The 16,680-nt window shown below is 37.2% G+C and overlaps 1 protein-coding gene across 1 annotated transcript in view; it reads right to left on the bottom strand.

The window, feature by feature from the left end:
* Window positions 1-430: 430 nt before the first annotated feature.
* The window catches only part of LOC150081164 (sodium-coupled neutral amino acid transporter 9 homolog), a 240,840-nt gene continuing 224,590 nt past the window's right edge, over window positions 431-16,680 (bottom strand). Inside the window, exons 13-14 of the mRNA XM_090380964.1 lie at window positions 10,138-10,227; window positions 431-596 (exon numbers count right to left, since the gene is read on the bottom strand). Coding sequence (XP_090237090.1) covers window positions 431-596; window positions 10,138-10,227 — 256 coding nt within the window. The remainder of the gene's footprint in view (window positions 597-10,137; window positions 10,228-16,680) is intronic.

The raw sequence follows: 16,680 nt of genomic DNA, 5'->3' as shown, positions 1-16,680 counted from the left end.
CGTAATCACAGCACAATTCTACTATTAACATTCCTGCACATCAGATGATGTGAATTCTTTACGGTTACTGGTTATTTTAGTGAAAATAAGAGAATTATTATATTAAAATATTTTCCTTAACAATATTGCTATAATGGTAAATTAATATTAGGATTATCTTGTATCATGAAGCATAGCTGTACCCCAAGGATTTTGCTCTACACACCATCATATCATATTCAAGTCATCACTTTTTATTTTATGCTTTGTATATAAAACAAAATATTGTAGCCCCCCACCCCTAAAAAAATAATATATAAAAATAACTTTACTTGATATTTCTAAAAATCTTCATAATAATTTCTGGGTTCAGTTACAATTTTCTTTGATTATGTAAACATAAACATATAAAAATTAAATAAAAAACAAAAAATATACAGATATATGTATATTATAAAAGGAACTGGGAAACAAAATTACACAATCCCAGTATAACAATGGCACAATGAATTAAAAGTGTCCTCCTAGTTAATTTTCCTTTCTCTTTCAATGCTTTTATATAAGCAAGGCAAGGTAATGTAAATATATAAGCAAGTCCAGCAAAGGCACCACAGAATCTGAAAAGAAAATGCAACTGCTCAAATAACTGAAGAAAAAGAGTTGAAATAATGAACAAAATGACTGAAACAAATTAGGGCTAAAGCCTCAACTCATGGGAAATTCACTAAACTTAACAGGTTAGTCCACAATGAGTGAAGCGTTACTTATTTGAGGTAGTGCAATATCAGGCAACTTGTTGTGAAGGTATTCACAATATGAGATACGATAAGAACGATGCCATTTTACCGTTTTGGTAATTCACTACATAAAAACATGATGCTAATGCACTAACCTGTCATGTTCAGTGAATTTCCCATAAGTTGAGGCTTTAGCCATAAACTGTTTCAGTCTATATGCCATACCTCATATTGTGAAGTTATACTTCATAACTAGGTTGTCACTTATTGCAACACCAGATGAGAGGCAAAACAGCCTTAAAACTCTTAAATGCACTAATCTGTTATGTTTAGTGAACAATTTGAATATTCAAGAGTAAAAATATGCTTGAAATATTCTGAGTAGATTAACATCATTATCCGAACCTGTTTAGGGGGGTTGAATTTTGACACTTACAGAACTGCTCAGGTTTCCTAAACAGTTCTGTAGGGGTACAGTCAAAATGGCACCACATCTAACCTCTTATAGGTGTAATTTTTTTTTTTTTTTTTATTTATCAATGATTTTTTTAAGTTCTCCCTAAATAATGAAATCATAATGACAAGAGTTATTTTTTTTTAAACACGTCTTGTAACCAAAGTGATTAAGTGCTCAATTCTTGCACTCAAATTTTTGGCATTTATCCAACTTCTTCCATTAAAATAATGACTGAAATTTTGCATGCTGGTTGATATATATAAAACTAATTCTAAATAAACGTATCAACTTTGTGGTACTACACTAACAGTGGTAGAGAATGAAAAGGACCTGGGGGTCATTGTGCAGGCAGATATGAAGTTCTCTGAGCAGTGCAGACAGTCAGAAAACATGGTGTCTTGTCAATGATATACAGGAATTTTTCTAGCAGAGATAAGGAGGTGATTATCCCCTTGTATAATGCAATGGTCAGGCCACACCTTGAGTACTGTATACAGGTCTGGAGGCCTCATTTTAAGAAGAATGTAGAGCTGTTAGAACGAGTAAAGAGAGGGGCAACAAGATTAGTGAATGGAACAAAGGGTTGCTCTTACGAAGAAAGGCTTAAGTTTTGCAGATTACAGTCTGGAGACTAGGCATCTGCGAGGTCATCTGACTGAGGTGTATAAAGCTTTGAATGGTTTGAGCATGTTCAATGTTGATAGGATTCTTCCTCTTGCTCAGAATAATCACCTGAGAGGGCATAAATTCAAATTGAGGAAGGAAGGTTGTAGGATAGATTTGTGGAAATTTGCCTTTAGCCAGCGGGTGGTTGATTGCTTGGAACAAACTTCCATCTGTTGTTGTAGAGGTTGATAGCTGAAATAGATACAAGGCAGAACTAGACAAACATTTGGAGCGAGTGGATGGGTGAAATGAGAAGGGTGTTTTTTTTTTTTTTTTTTTGGCCGATGCTATATTAAGCTTGCTTTCTTGCATGTGCCTTTGCTAATGCTAAATAAATAAAATAAAAAATAATATAAAATAAAAATAATGAAAAATAAAAACAAACATTTCTTCAAATATATTCATAATTGCATTCATAATTACAAGTGGCTTACAGCACACACAAAAAAAAAGTAATTTGAAATATTTGTATGCAACCGTGCATATAAATATTTTAAATTACTCTTTTTTTTTTTTTTTTTTTCTTTTTTTTTTTCATGTGATCATAATAAATATAAATGTGTAACTCATAGCTGGAATAGTGACTTTAATAAAACAGAAAACTTTAGAAATAATGTAATTTATCATTATGATCACATGCTTTCTACCACATGTCAGGTTTGTGATAGCCAACTATGCTACCAAATCATCTCTAACCTTCTCTTTCAATCAGCAATATCCATCAGCCTTTGTCAAATAATCCACCATTCCAATTCTCCATCCTTTTGATCTCTTTCTCACTGCCTTCTCTTCAGTTACATCTGTTAAACTCTCCATTCCCTTAAGTACTTGTCCAATCAAGTTTTTATTTATTTTCCGTATAGCCTTTTTCATCATTCTATTTTCTCCTACTTTCTCTTAATATTTCCTCACATAGTATTACACAGCTACCAACTTTTGAAAAAGCTGCAGATTAGACAGGGAGGAGGGGGAGGGAGGGGGAGGAAAATGGTAGGTTCTTTGGACAAAACAAGCAAAAACAAAATGTTTTTGCAACCAGTCAAGTTTGTGACTTGATTGGAGACTAGTTTATACCTACTGTAGGTTTGTGTATCCACTGATAATTTATAATCATCGCATGTATTTTTCTTCTTTGCTACTAATCTCATGTTCATCTAATATCCATTTAAGTGACCTGTCTTGACCCATCACTTAGTTAGTATAAAAAGCTTAGTAGCTTCTAAGACCCAGAATGCTTCCCATTTAAAATATGCAGCAGTTGGTCTCACTGATTTTAAAAGAATTTAGAATTTAATAACAATGAGACCACTGTAGTCACTTTTATAAAAGCAAAATCCCTACCCTTTACCTTTAACAGTAATTGTAACTCTAAGTAGATAACACATCAATACATTGTGATCACTGCCACCTAGTGGTTCCTTTATCCTGGAAATTCCCAAAGCACAAAGAGTTACTACTGATAATGAGATAGAAATTAGCTTTGATAGCAAAAAATTGCAACACTTAGAACTGATCCTTAGGAAACTCCTTCCTCTTGGCAAAATGGCAGAGAGAGAGATTATCCCACACAAATTTGGAATGACTGATTTAATATCCAGTTTTAAATAAAAAACTGAAAGGTGACCCTAAGACCAAGGTTATAAATTACAACATTTCTTTTGCCATTTTCATATCAAAGAAAATCAAAATTTGAAACAATAGCCAAGAGGTGCAGCGATCCCTTATAAACTGAGTGTAGACTCGGTTATTTGGAAACACAGGAGTGATGGCAGCAGTATGTTTCAAACAATGCATTAATAGATGAAAATTTCTGAAACATACTTGAAACGTCGAAAAATGTGTATATATATATATATATATATATATATATATATATTCTCGAAAAAGTTCAACTACTATGCATGCTTACTCCATTTAGCTGAACATCTGTAACTCTCATTTTGTATTTCTCTTTTTCATATATGGTAAACAGTGCTCCCAATAGATGTGAAGAAAAATCTTATATTCAGTTTTAATTATCATTTTGGAGTGTTACTGTGTGCAAATTCTGTTTAAGAATAATGTGCCAGAAAATGTTTATTTTAGAAAGAAATTGAATAACTTTTATTAACTTTAATTACAATAAACTCAATAAGAAAAATGGGAATTTTTTTTTACAATCAGACAAACTATTATCCTGGCAGCAGTTGCATGTGACCTAACAGGTGCCCTTCAAAAATATGTTACTAATTAGTCATTAATTAATGACTAAAATCTGAATTTTTTTAAACCTTCCTAAATAGCAACAAATACACAAACTTTAATTTGAGATGTTTTGGAAATGAAAAATTAATCTTTAATTGGAGTTATAAATGCAGAGAATCTGCCAGGTGCCACACAACTATTAATTTATTTTTTCACTATGCTTAATCTGTTAGTTTAATTTCCAACTTGTCATAAACAACACATTGCACATGTGTATTTTGAAATTGGCACATTGGCTGATTTATGGCAGATGGGTCTACATTAGAAAGTAGTTCCTTTTAGTTCTATGTTTAATTGCTGTACAAAACGTATTTTTTGTCCAATTTTATTATTCTCATTACTGATAATCTATTATTTTAATTATTTTTTCCCAAATTATTAATCTGTTCATTCCTTTATTTATTCGATAAAGCAAATTAATATGTTCATAAATGTTTGAAATATCACGCTCTGAATGGGTAAATGGAAGAATCTTAGCTTCATGTTTATATTTCATGGATGTAACTTTGTTTTTTCATTTTCATCAGAATATATTTTTTAAAATAATAAGTGTTAAAAAAACATTTGATGTTATGACAGCAAATTCTAAATGGGAGCATTCAAGGAATTAATCTTGAAAGCTTTTCATACCAATGAAGAAATATTGTTCAAGGTTTAAGCCTAAATGGATTTCAGATGAACTAATGAGGCTTGTGGCAACAAGGAACAATGCATATGATGCATATAAATTCTCAGGAGACACAGAAGCCTATGATAGATATAAGCCAGTCTATAATCAAGTCACAAAGGAGGTTAGACCTGTTAGTTTAACTTCTGTTCCAGGGAAAACAATGGAGTCGGTGGTTAAAAGCAGATAATGAGAAATCTTTGGCAAAGGATGCAAAGAAAAACAGCAAAAACTTCTTAACTTATGTAAACTCTAAAAGGAAGGGGATAAATTAGATTGGTCCACTTGATATTGATGGTTCGAGTGTTGATGATGCTGCTGCTCAGATAGCTTACAAACAGAATGAGTATTTTGCATCTATATACACACATGAGGAATTTTGTAGGGAGGTGGAGAGACAGAAGCTTATTAAACTGTAAAAGGGAGCTTAATAATTTTGTAATAACTAAGAGCAAAGTGGAGGAGAAATTGTTGAAGTTAAACGTAAGAAAGGCACCAGGAGTGGAAGGGATCTATCCAGTCATATTAAAGAAGGTGGCAAAGGAAGTAAGCAAACCCTTAGACATAATTATGAGAGCATCTTTGGACTCAGGGGAGGTCCTCATGGACTGGAGATGGAAATATATCAGCAATTCAGAAAGGGGGATCAAGGAGTGACATGAGCAATTATAGACCTGTTAGTTTAACTTCTGTTCTGTTAAACCTGTTAAAGAAGCACTGCAGAATAATCTACACAGGACTGCAGTAATAATTCAGACAGAGTCTGGGTTTGTTAAGGGGATTGGATTGGATTCTATGATGTGGTCACAAAGGAACTGGATGCAAAAAATAATTTTGATATCATATACTTGGATATAAGGAAAGCCTTTGATACTGTTGCACATGGAAGACTGCTGTACAAATTGGAGCAGTATAGCATTAAGGGCAAGTTGCTACAAAGGATGAAAGGGTGGGAGACAACAGAGACTGTTCTTCATGGACTAATAACATTAGTGGAGTTCCCCAGGGAACTCCACTAATGTTATTAGTCCATGAAGTCCATAATGTTATTAGTGGCATTTCCCAGGGAACTCCACTAATGTTATTAGTGGATAGAAGTAACCCCAGAGAAATGCCCAACTGTGCAGTACTACATTCAGGTTACTAGAGAATGAAAAAGACCTGAGGGTAATTGTGCAGTCGGATACAAAGTTTTCTGAGCAGTTCAGACAGGCTGCCAGAGCAAGTTATGGGGTTTTGTCAAAAATATACAGGAATTTTGCTAGTAGGGATAAGGAGGTGATTATCCCCTTGCATAAAGCAATGGTCAGGCCACATCTTGAGTACTGTATATAGGTCTGGAGGCCTCATTTTAGGAAGGATGTAGAGTTGCTAGAATGAGTAAAGAGAAGGGCAACAAGATTGGTGAGGGGTTTTCTTACCAAGAAAGGCTTAAATTCTGTAAATTGCAGAATCTGGAGACTAGACACCTGCGAGGTAATCTGATTGAGGTGTATAAGGCCTTGAATGGTTTGAGCAGGCTCATTGCTGATGGGCTTCTTCCTCTTGCTTAGATTACAAACGTGAGGGGGAATAAATTCAAACTGAAGAAAGACAATTGTAGAATAGATGAGGGAAATTTGCCATTTAGCCAGTGGGTAGTTGATTGCTGGAACAGTTTCATCTGTCGTTGTGGAAGTTGGTACTTAAATAAATTCAAGGAAGAACTGGACAAACTTTTAGAGCAAATGGGATTTTTTTTTTTTTTTTTTTAGCTGATGCTGTATAAGTTTGTTTCTTTGCATCACATGCATCTGCTATTACTAAAAATTTAACACAAAAATAAAGCAGCCCATTAAAAATTTAAGAAAAAATTTCTAGAAAAAAAAACACCTGCTGAGTTCTGTCTGATTGTATTTGTAACAAACTGTTGTGCAAGTGCTGATGGGTAAAGTATGATATATAAATTTTCTTTAATGCAGTTCAATGTAGTTGAATAAAATAATCTTTCTTTAATGGCCATACGCTGCCTGATGTAGCCCAGTGGTCAGGAGCAAGAGTGCATAGCACGCGTTCCTTGAGTGGACTGGGGTTCAAGCCCGTGACTACTAAATACGAAAAATATTTGTATTGACGATTTATTGTAAACTCTACTGACTTGGTTGTCGTGCCGGAGTATAAACAGAAAATTTATTTATTTTTTATTAGCATTAGCAGTGGCATATTATGCAAGAAAGCAATATGAAAAATAACTTGGGAGAAGTGTAAGTATGGTATCAATTTAAAGTTTGGTTTCAGTTTTGTCTTAACAAATAAAGTTCTACACAAAAGGTACACATACTACAGGATATGCTGGTATATATATAGGTGTTTCAAAAGTATTGGTCAATAACATAATGGTGAACTGTACAGACTACAATATGCAAAAAGGCTTAGTAAACATGGGTCTTTAAGTGAATCATTTGAGATATTGCACATTTCTAGTTGGGATCCATTACTGACAAGGTGAACTGTACAGAGTTGGGATCCACCACTGACTTGTTTCTTTAGGTTATGCTCATTCTCTCCCTTTCCCCTTTCTCAATGCTCTGAGATGTAGCAGGCATACTAGTCAAATATATACTTGTCAAAGGATAGTTAACATGGAAAGAGATTACAGCAACGAAGAGTATGCGGACATACACTTCATGTATGGTAAAGCCAACGGCAGTGCACTCAAGGCTGCACGTTTGTACCAAGAAGCATTTCCCAAAATGCTTCTGGCAGCCAAACAGGAGCACATTCATCAGGGTACTTCAGAGCCTTAGAGAACATGGGTGCTTCGCACATGGAGTACGAGCAGGGAGGCCCAGAAGCATAGCACTTGATGTTGAGAAAGGGAGTTAGAAAGAATAAAAAAAATCCAGGAATTTCGACGAGGAGGGTTGCTCTGCAAAAGCATCTACTGAGTCATAGCAATGTGTGGCGAATTTACATCGCCAATTACTGTACATCTACCACATCCAGCGTGTAAAAGGTCTCAGCAATACAGACTACCCTCCCAGAGTGCTCCCATAGTCAGTGGTGGATCTTAACAGAAAATGTGCATTATCTCAAAAACGGTTCATTTGCAGCTCGATGTTCCCTGGGACTTTTTTTCTTATTTCTTATTTTAGTTTGTACTTTTCACCTTTAAATTAGTGACCATCATTTTTGAAACACCCTGTATATATACTAATTTGCTAAGAACTGGGATGGCTACCAAAATTCCCAACAGTAGTATTGTAATGTGTACAAATATATTATACATGTGATCCCCAGTATTCGAATATTCATTAAACGAGTCCCCGCAGTTACGAGATTATGATATGAAGAATGCAATGAAAATGAAGTGGACGATTTTTGGAAAAGTTTTAATATTCTGTACAGTATAAAAATGATTGGAGAAGCTTGGAAAGAAATTTCATGTAGGTTAATGAATATGAAAAATGCAACTGACTGGATTATAAAATGAAACTGTTGGTTGGTTGTTGGGTTTTAGGAGCATTGGCAACTAAGGCAACGTTGCTCCGTGAATATTGTCTGCATGTGATTTTCTGTCCAGCAAGGGAGAAAAATCTGTTTCCGGGAGAAAAAGTCATACCGACTAACTCAACCACTTTGTGAAAAAAATCCATAAAAATTCCTCCTGTAATCGATGGGATTCGAACTCGGGTATTTTCCACCCGGTTTGGGGAGGACGGTGATTCTGCCCACTGTGCTACCCATGAGGGCAAATGAAATTGTCTTGCAAAAGAAGCGGGATTCTGCGAAGTTAATGATTGGGGATATTGCACAATTGCTTGAATCAAGTGAAAAACCATTTACAAATGAGGAGCTAGCAGAATTAAACCCACAGAAGAAGAGGGTCAAAAATAATGACCACCACAGGTTAAGGATTTGAAAATTAAAGAATTCCCTTGAGAAAATTGACCAAGCACTTGAATAATTTTGTGAGAACGATCCTCTTCATGATCATGCAGCAAAAGTTAAACATGAAGTTAAAGACAACTGAATGCTAAGGCAATTTTATCAGAAAAAATACTGCAAAAAAATCTTAATTTTAATCATTTTTTTTTTTTACTTAACCTTACATTGTTTAACATATAATAAAAAATGTCTAATAAAATGATTCTCATTTTTCAGTTCCTCCATTTTTTTATTATTTTTTTTTACTATGTAAAAGTACATAATACACATTATAAAAATTGGTCCCTGTTTTAAGTGGAATTTTCTGGAATAAATTATCCTTGGATAACAAGGACCACTTGTACTTATATTTGATTTGCACACTTTAAAGGTTTGTAAGGTTGTAGAGTTTAAAAATTTAAAAGCTTCAAACTTAACATTAATTTCAGTGTTTTAAAGTAAAGGACTGAAGAAAGTTACAGAAGGTATACTACAGTGTGGCTTATACTTTGCAATCATTCAAAATTTTGCTTTAAACTTCTTTATTGAGAACACAGATATAGTCCTCTTGTACAATGCTCATCATAAAATGCAGTGCAATGCTTTACATTAATGCCTGCTTTCTGCTTATGATGTGTTCATCATGCATGGCAACTGGCCCAAGGTGAAGAAGAAACATTATTTTTTCATGCCAAAAACTAATGAAATTTTTCACACTACAATGCTTGTTTATGTTTCTCATCATTATTACATATTTGTACTAACACTGCAAAAACATGATTTGGTTGTTTTTGGGTATTTTTTGGTATGGTGACTTTGGTCATATTGTAATAATTTATATAGTTTCTTGTTTATGTCAGTATAACTGTGTTCAGAAACTGTGATACAGTTACATGGTTTCTATGTCTTTTTTTTTTTTTTTTTGTTAGTGCATCGGCTTCTGTGGCCATGTTGCACCCCCAAAGGTTTTTGCATTTTCTACTCTGATCCAAGCCCAAGGCGGGATTCAAACCCACGACCGTTGGGTTGCAGGCAGGCACATTACCCACCCGGCTAGACCGGTCAGCGGTTATTATGTCTTGTGGCCAAAAAACATGGAGCAACTCAGAGAAAGCCCTACTCCTCTGAATGAGACTGGTTAACTACAGTCAGTTTCAGAATAAGAAGAATAAAGAATTCTTCCAATCTCCAATAGGATATGAATACAGAACTATCCACAAGATGATGTTGCATAATTACTATACTGCCATGGAAGATAATGAATACATGTAGAACATTCTGTTTGTTGCTAATACATATGTTGCTCTCTAATGGCAAGGAAATGATACATTTTATTATGCATACCTATTTTCTGTTTTTTGGACTCACTTTTCATTTAATGTGATTATTAAAGATAATGTTGTATTACATATCAATTAACAAAATTTCATAAATGCATTTAGTGTTTATTTTAAGAATTGAGAAAACAAAATGCAGTTTACCTGATAATAGTTCCAACTTGAGGCAAAAAGATGGCAAAAAGTATGCAAACAGTTAAAATGAATATGTTCATGATGATTACATGGGCTAACCTGAAATAGATCAAATTGCAGAAACTAAATATGACTATGTACCAAAAATTAATCATATAGTATTTCTGAATTAATAAATAACAGAAACATACAATTACAATTATTAACATGTATAGATATTAATACACTGTATAATACAGGAATAATTCTACTATCCATTTTAGGTAACCTTCAATGTACTTTTTCTTTTTCTCAAGAATATTATTATAAATTAAAAAAGTTTTCCTCCTGGTGATATTTATTCAAGCCAATGGGAGAAGAGGGATGCGTGTGACATGGTATAAGTGGACAGGGCAATTATGCCACTGCAAATGCGCAGGTATATAGGTCATTTCCTGATTAGATTTCAATCAGTGCATTATAATGTTAGTATATTAGTATAATTACGAGAGGCGTGTAGAAGGTTGGACTTATTCCATCATACATCTACATTTTATGTGGGACAAAATGAGAAATAAATGGCCTCGACATAAAAATGTGTATAAAGTGGTCGTTCGGTTGAATTTGAAATTATTGTTACGTGAAGCAAAAGGTCTAAGACATTTCTAAGACATGAGAACTGTGAATGGAGTAATGAACATGACTTTTCAAGAAGCCACTCGAGCAGCAGGTCTCAGCAATTTGGTGAATTATGTGAAAGAAACTCTTTCACAAGCGGCTTTCAGTAATGATGCGAAGGAGGTTAACACATTTCTTTCTATATCTGATACTGGATGGACACTGGCGAGCGAAGCGAGCAGAACCTCCCCCCCCCCTCCAGTTAGTTATTAAACATTCTGTAGGGTATGCATGTGAAAAGGTTTGCTATATAACTTGGAATACTTTAGTCATCCAATTTGTCCCGCTCACTTCAATCTGCCTTTTTGGTGATTACTAATGCCTGATAGAAGTACGTACGTAAGCATTAGCATTAGTAGAGGTATACGATGCAAGAAAGCAAGCTTATGCAGCATCAGCCAAAAAAAAAAAAAAAAAAAAAAACACCACTGTTCCCATTACACCCTCCGTTCAATTCCAAATACCTATCCAGCCCAGCCTTAAATTTATTTAGGCTATCAACTTCGACAACAAAACATGGAAGTCTGTTCCACTGATCAACTGCCCGCTGGCTATAGGCAAACATCCGCACATCTATCCTACAACTGTCTTTCCTCGAATTGAATCTATGCCTTCTCAGGTGATTATTCTGAGCAAGAAGAAGAATCCCATCAGCATTGAGCATGCTCAAACCATTCAACACTTTATACACCTCAATCAGATCACCTCACAGGTGCCTAGTCTCCAGACTGTAATTTGCAAAACTTACGCCTTTCTCTGTAAGAGCAACCCTTCGTTCCATTCACTAATCTTGTTGCCCTTCTCTGTACTCGTTCCAACAGCTCTACATCCTTCTTAAAATGAGGTCTCCAGACCAGAATACAGTACTCAAGGTGTGGCCTGACCATTGCTTTATACAAGGGGATAATCACCTCCTTAACCCTGCTAGAAAAATTTCTGTATATCATTGACAAGATACCGTAAGCTACCACTCTACCACTGTCAGTGTAATACCACAGATTTGATATGTTACTCTGGGGTTACTGCTTCCCATATGTAGTACTTTACATTTGTCAACGTTAAACTTCATTTGCCTCCTCTCAGCCGATCTGCTCAACTTTTCTAGATCCTGTTTCACAGCATACTGTCATTAGTGTCCTTAACAACCCTGCCAACCTTAGTATCGTCTGCAAACTTGGACATTAAGCCTGATATACCATATTCAATATCATTTATAAATACAGAAAACAATGGACTGAGCCTTGAGGGACTCCACTAATAACATTAGTCCACAAAGAGCAGTGTCCACACAACCATCTCTTTATCCATAGCAGGAATTTGCCTCCAATGCCACACTGCTCCAAATTGTGCATCGGTCTTCCATGTGTAACAGTATCAAAAGCCTTTCTAAGATCTAGTTGCTATGTGACCGCATCATAGTATCCAATCAAATCGGTTAGACAAGACTTCTCCTTAACAAAACCATGCTGTGTCAGAGCTATAACTGAAGTCTTGTCTATATGATCCTGCAGTGCTTCTTTAACCAGTGCCTCCATTAATTTCCCTGGAACAGAAATTAAACTAACAGGTCTATAATTACTTGTGTCACCCTTTGTGAATTGGGATCACATTTGCACATCTCCAGTCCATGGGTACCTCCCTGAGTCTAAGGAAGCTCTAATAATTATGGCTAAGGGTTTGCTTACTTCCTTTGCTGCCTCCTTTAATATAACTGGATAGATCCATCCACCCCAGGTGCCTTTTTTTTATGTTTATCTTCAACAATTTCTCCTCCACTTCCCTCCCAGTTATTACAAAATCATCTAGCTCAGTATCACAGTTTAGTTCACCTCTAGCATTCCCCTCCCTGAATAACTCCTCATGTGTGAATGTAGATGAAAAGTACTCATTTAGTTTGTTAGCCAACTGAGCAGGATCATCCCAACTTGAACCATCAATATCCAGTGGACCAATCTGATTCATCCCTTTCCTTCTAGAGTTTACATAGGTAAAGAACTCTGCTGTTTTTTCTTCACATCCTTTGCCAAAGATATCTCATAATCTGCCTTTGCCTGCCTAATCTCCTTTGTGACTTGGTTGCAGACCAGTTATATCATAGGCTTCCTTGTCACCCATTAATTTATATGTATCCCATGCATTTTTCTTCTTTGCCACATGTCTCATTAGCTGATCTGACATCCATTTAGGCCTAAACCTTGAACAATATTTCTTAGTTGGTATGTAAAATTGGTCATCAGTTGGTCCCACTGTATAAAATTTAAATACTGTCTCAGACCACTGTAGCTGCCTTTACGAACGAAAAAACCTTTCCCTTTACCCCTGATGGTAGTTACCTCTTTGAGTAAATCCCACTTCAGCACACTGTGATCACTGCCACCTAGTGGTTCCTTTATCTGCAAATTCTTAATGCATGAAGAATCACTACTGATAATCAGATCAAGAATATTACTCCTTGTGGTTGCCTCCTGAACATGCTGCTGTAGAAAACAATCATCCAATAAATCCACAAAAGCCTTGCTAGTGTGGTAGTGACCAACCCACAAATTCCAGTCAATATCTGGGAAATTAAAATCCCACATTATAAGACACTCTGATTTACTGGCCCACTATTTCTCTGTACAGTTGTTTATTATACTCTTCAGAGTCATTAGGCCTATAAGTGTGTTATAGTGTCACACTCCTACTTTCAAAATTTGCTTCCCCACTGCTTATGTCACACCAAACTGACTCGACACTCCACTGTCCAATGATGGCAACTGGCTGCACTTCCTTCAATTTTATGTTTCTTAACTAATAGCATAACCCCCCCCCCACCTCCTCCCTTCCTATCCTGTCTATCCTTCCTGTACACATTGTACTCCACAGTTCTGCATTCCTTATATCTTTTTGACTCCATGTCTCTGATATCCCAATCATTGTCATCATCAGCCATTTTCAATCCACTGCAGGATGAAGGCCTTTCCAGCAACTTTCCAGTTCCTTCTATTTTGAGCACTGGCCACCCATTTACTACCCAAAAACTCATGAATTTCAGCTATCCATCTCCGCCTTTGTCTTCCAGGTTTTCTTCTAGCTCCTCTTGGGTACCATTCTGTTATTTTCTTAGTCCATCTGTCATCATGTCTTCGAGCTATGTGTCCTACCCAAGACCATTTTAGTTCTTTAGTTTTGATAAGAATGGCCTTTACTTCAGTTTGCTCCCTAATCCATGTGTTTCTCTTCTTATCTAACAGTCTGATTCCTAATATAATTCGTTCCATTCTTCGCTGTGTAGTTCTCAAACAAATAAAGACCGATTATGGCAGCATGCCCTAAATCATTCAACAGCAATATCATAAAGTTTATCCAACTAAACGCCCAGCGAGCCCGTGCAGTAAGTGCCCAGATTAGAATCAGGGCCGAAGAGGAAAATGCTGACATATTAATTCTACAGGAGCCATATACCCATTCAAAGCTAGTCAGGGGATACCCCCTGACTTTCAAAATCAACATACAGATGAAGACACACCCTGGGCTGCCATAGCTGTCTGTAACCCTAACATCATGGTTACAAGGATTTCCTCCCTATGCACTGCATGGGCGGCGTGTGCCCATGTAATTTGCCCGTTGGGAGCCTTCTACCTCATCTCCCTCTACTGCAGACCTGGCCAAGATATCAACAATAAATTATCTATGTACAGTCCTTGCTACACTTCCCAACAGCAAGATTATCCTTGGGGCAGATGTAAATTGTCGCTCTCCTACCGTACAGCCTGACCACTGATCGCTCTGGGTGCCACAATGGGCAGCTTCTTGAAGATTTCCTGGCCACTTCTCCCTTCCTGGTTCTGAACAAGCCCAATAACCTGCCTACCTATTCCAGCACTCTGTGGGAATCCACAATAGATATCTCCATAGCTACACGATCCATTTCCAGCAAAATTTCTGGGTGGCAGGTCAATGAGGCCTGGACCACCTCAGATCACAGAGCTATTACATTTCAACTCACAAGATCCATTGATCCAACTCCACCACCTCACTACAATATTAGTCGCTATGCCATTAACAAGGCCAATTGGGAAATCTTTTGCTCCACGCTGCAGACCATGATCCAGAACCACAACTCTTCTGATCTTCCAGCACTGGACCCCAACCAACATCAAAAGCTCACAACAGAAATCAATATCCAGGCCTGCAATCAATCAATTAGAAAGAAAAGACCAATGCCTAATGCCATCCCATGGTGGTCCCCAGAGCTGGAGTACCTTCGCCGAATTGTACACTCCAAAAGAAAAGCCTTTCAGAGAGCTTGTACCTCTTGGCCCCCAAATGAGGTCAACACCCTCCGTGAAGAATATCGAAGAGTCAGAAACGACTACACCTCCCTTATAAGGTAAAAGATCATCTTGGGAACGACTCGTCAAAACGACTGGCAATACTGAACCCTGGGGGGTGGTGTACCGCATCACCACCAACAAGCTCCCGAGGGGCGAAGTTATCCAATCAACTCTCACACCAAACGGCACTATGACTACATCGTGGGAGCAGTCTATGGCCAATATACTGGAAACACTTTTTGGTACAGATACTGATCCTCTGACAGTACAACAGCAAGAAATATGCCAGGCAAACAACATCTACTTCAACAATGCTATAGAAGACCAATTTACCACCGATGAACTGCAGCAGGCTCTTACCAAAATGAAAGAGAGGAAATGTCCCGGACCAGATCTCATTGAACCTGAAGTCCTTAAAAAGACCGCCCAAATTAACAACCAGTTTCTACTTGACCTCTTCAATAAGTGCTTGTCCCATGAATCTTTCCCAGAAGAATGGAAAAACGCCAATGTAAAACTGATCATAAACAATCCGTCTAAACCGCTCCAACGACCACAGTCATATCGACCCATTGCCCTTTTATCCATGGTCAGTAAACTGTTTGAACGACTACTCCTAGTACGGCTCCAAGACCATTACACAAAAGCTGGGCTCCAGTCCAACTTCCAGTTTGGATTTCGATCGGGGCGTTGCACAGAAGACGCACTGCAAAAGGATCATCTCTGCAGTCTCAACTTCTACCTCCACATACTACCTACTAATAGCAATAGATTTCGCAGGAGCATTTGACAGGCTCTGGTGGGCAAGTATCCTTCGCAGACTTAGGCAAGCAAATATACCATTAAATTTATACAAATGCATCGAAAACTACTTATCAAATAGGAAAATTACAATCTCCTGAATATACCGAAGAATTACCAGGTCAATCTACAAAGGTTGCCCCCAGGGTTCAGTCCTTGGTCCTTTTTTGTGTAACATTGTCCTGGATGAGCTCCTTGGACTGGACCTAGGTCCTGTAGCTATACAAGCCTTTGCTGATGATGTGACCATCTCGATTGAGGATGACAGCAGAGCTTCTCTGGAAGCCAGAGGAAACCAGGCACTTCAAATCCTTCAGAACTGGGCAGCCCTACACAAACTAAGACTCTCACCCCAAAAGACACAATCCATTCTCCTGAAGGGATCACTGCAGCCTACTAGAAACCCCACTATCAAACTTCAAGGCCAAACCGTCAAGCTAGTTTCTACGTTAAAACTACTGGGAATAGTACTTGACCCTAAGCTCACTTTCTCTCCGCATCTTGCACACCTCCACGCGAAAGTGAGAAACTACACTGCTCTCATCGCACGGGTGAGTTGTCGCGATTGGGGATTGAACCGACGCACCCTTAAGATTCTGTACAAATCAATCTTCCTTCCCTTCATAACATATGGATCAGGGGTCTGGTTTCGCAGGGCAACTCTTTACAACAACAAACGTAAACTGGGAACCATCCAGCGCACCATCCTTCTTACTATTACAAGGGCATGCTGCACAGTTAGCAACCCAGCCCTTCTGGTTCTTGCGGGCGTCCTTCC

Source organism: Mastigoproctus giganteus, chromosome 9 (assembly GCF_048544385.1).
Source record: "Mastigoproctus giganteus isolate SK-2022 chromosome 9, ASM4854438v1, whole genome shotgun sequence".
NCBI classification, from domain to species: Eukaryota; Metazoa; Arthropoda; class Arachnida; order Uropygi; family Thelyphonidae; genus Mastigoproctus; species Mastigoproctus giganteus.
This window is presented reverse-complemented; position numbering and strand designations above follow the sequence as displayed.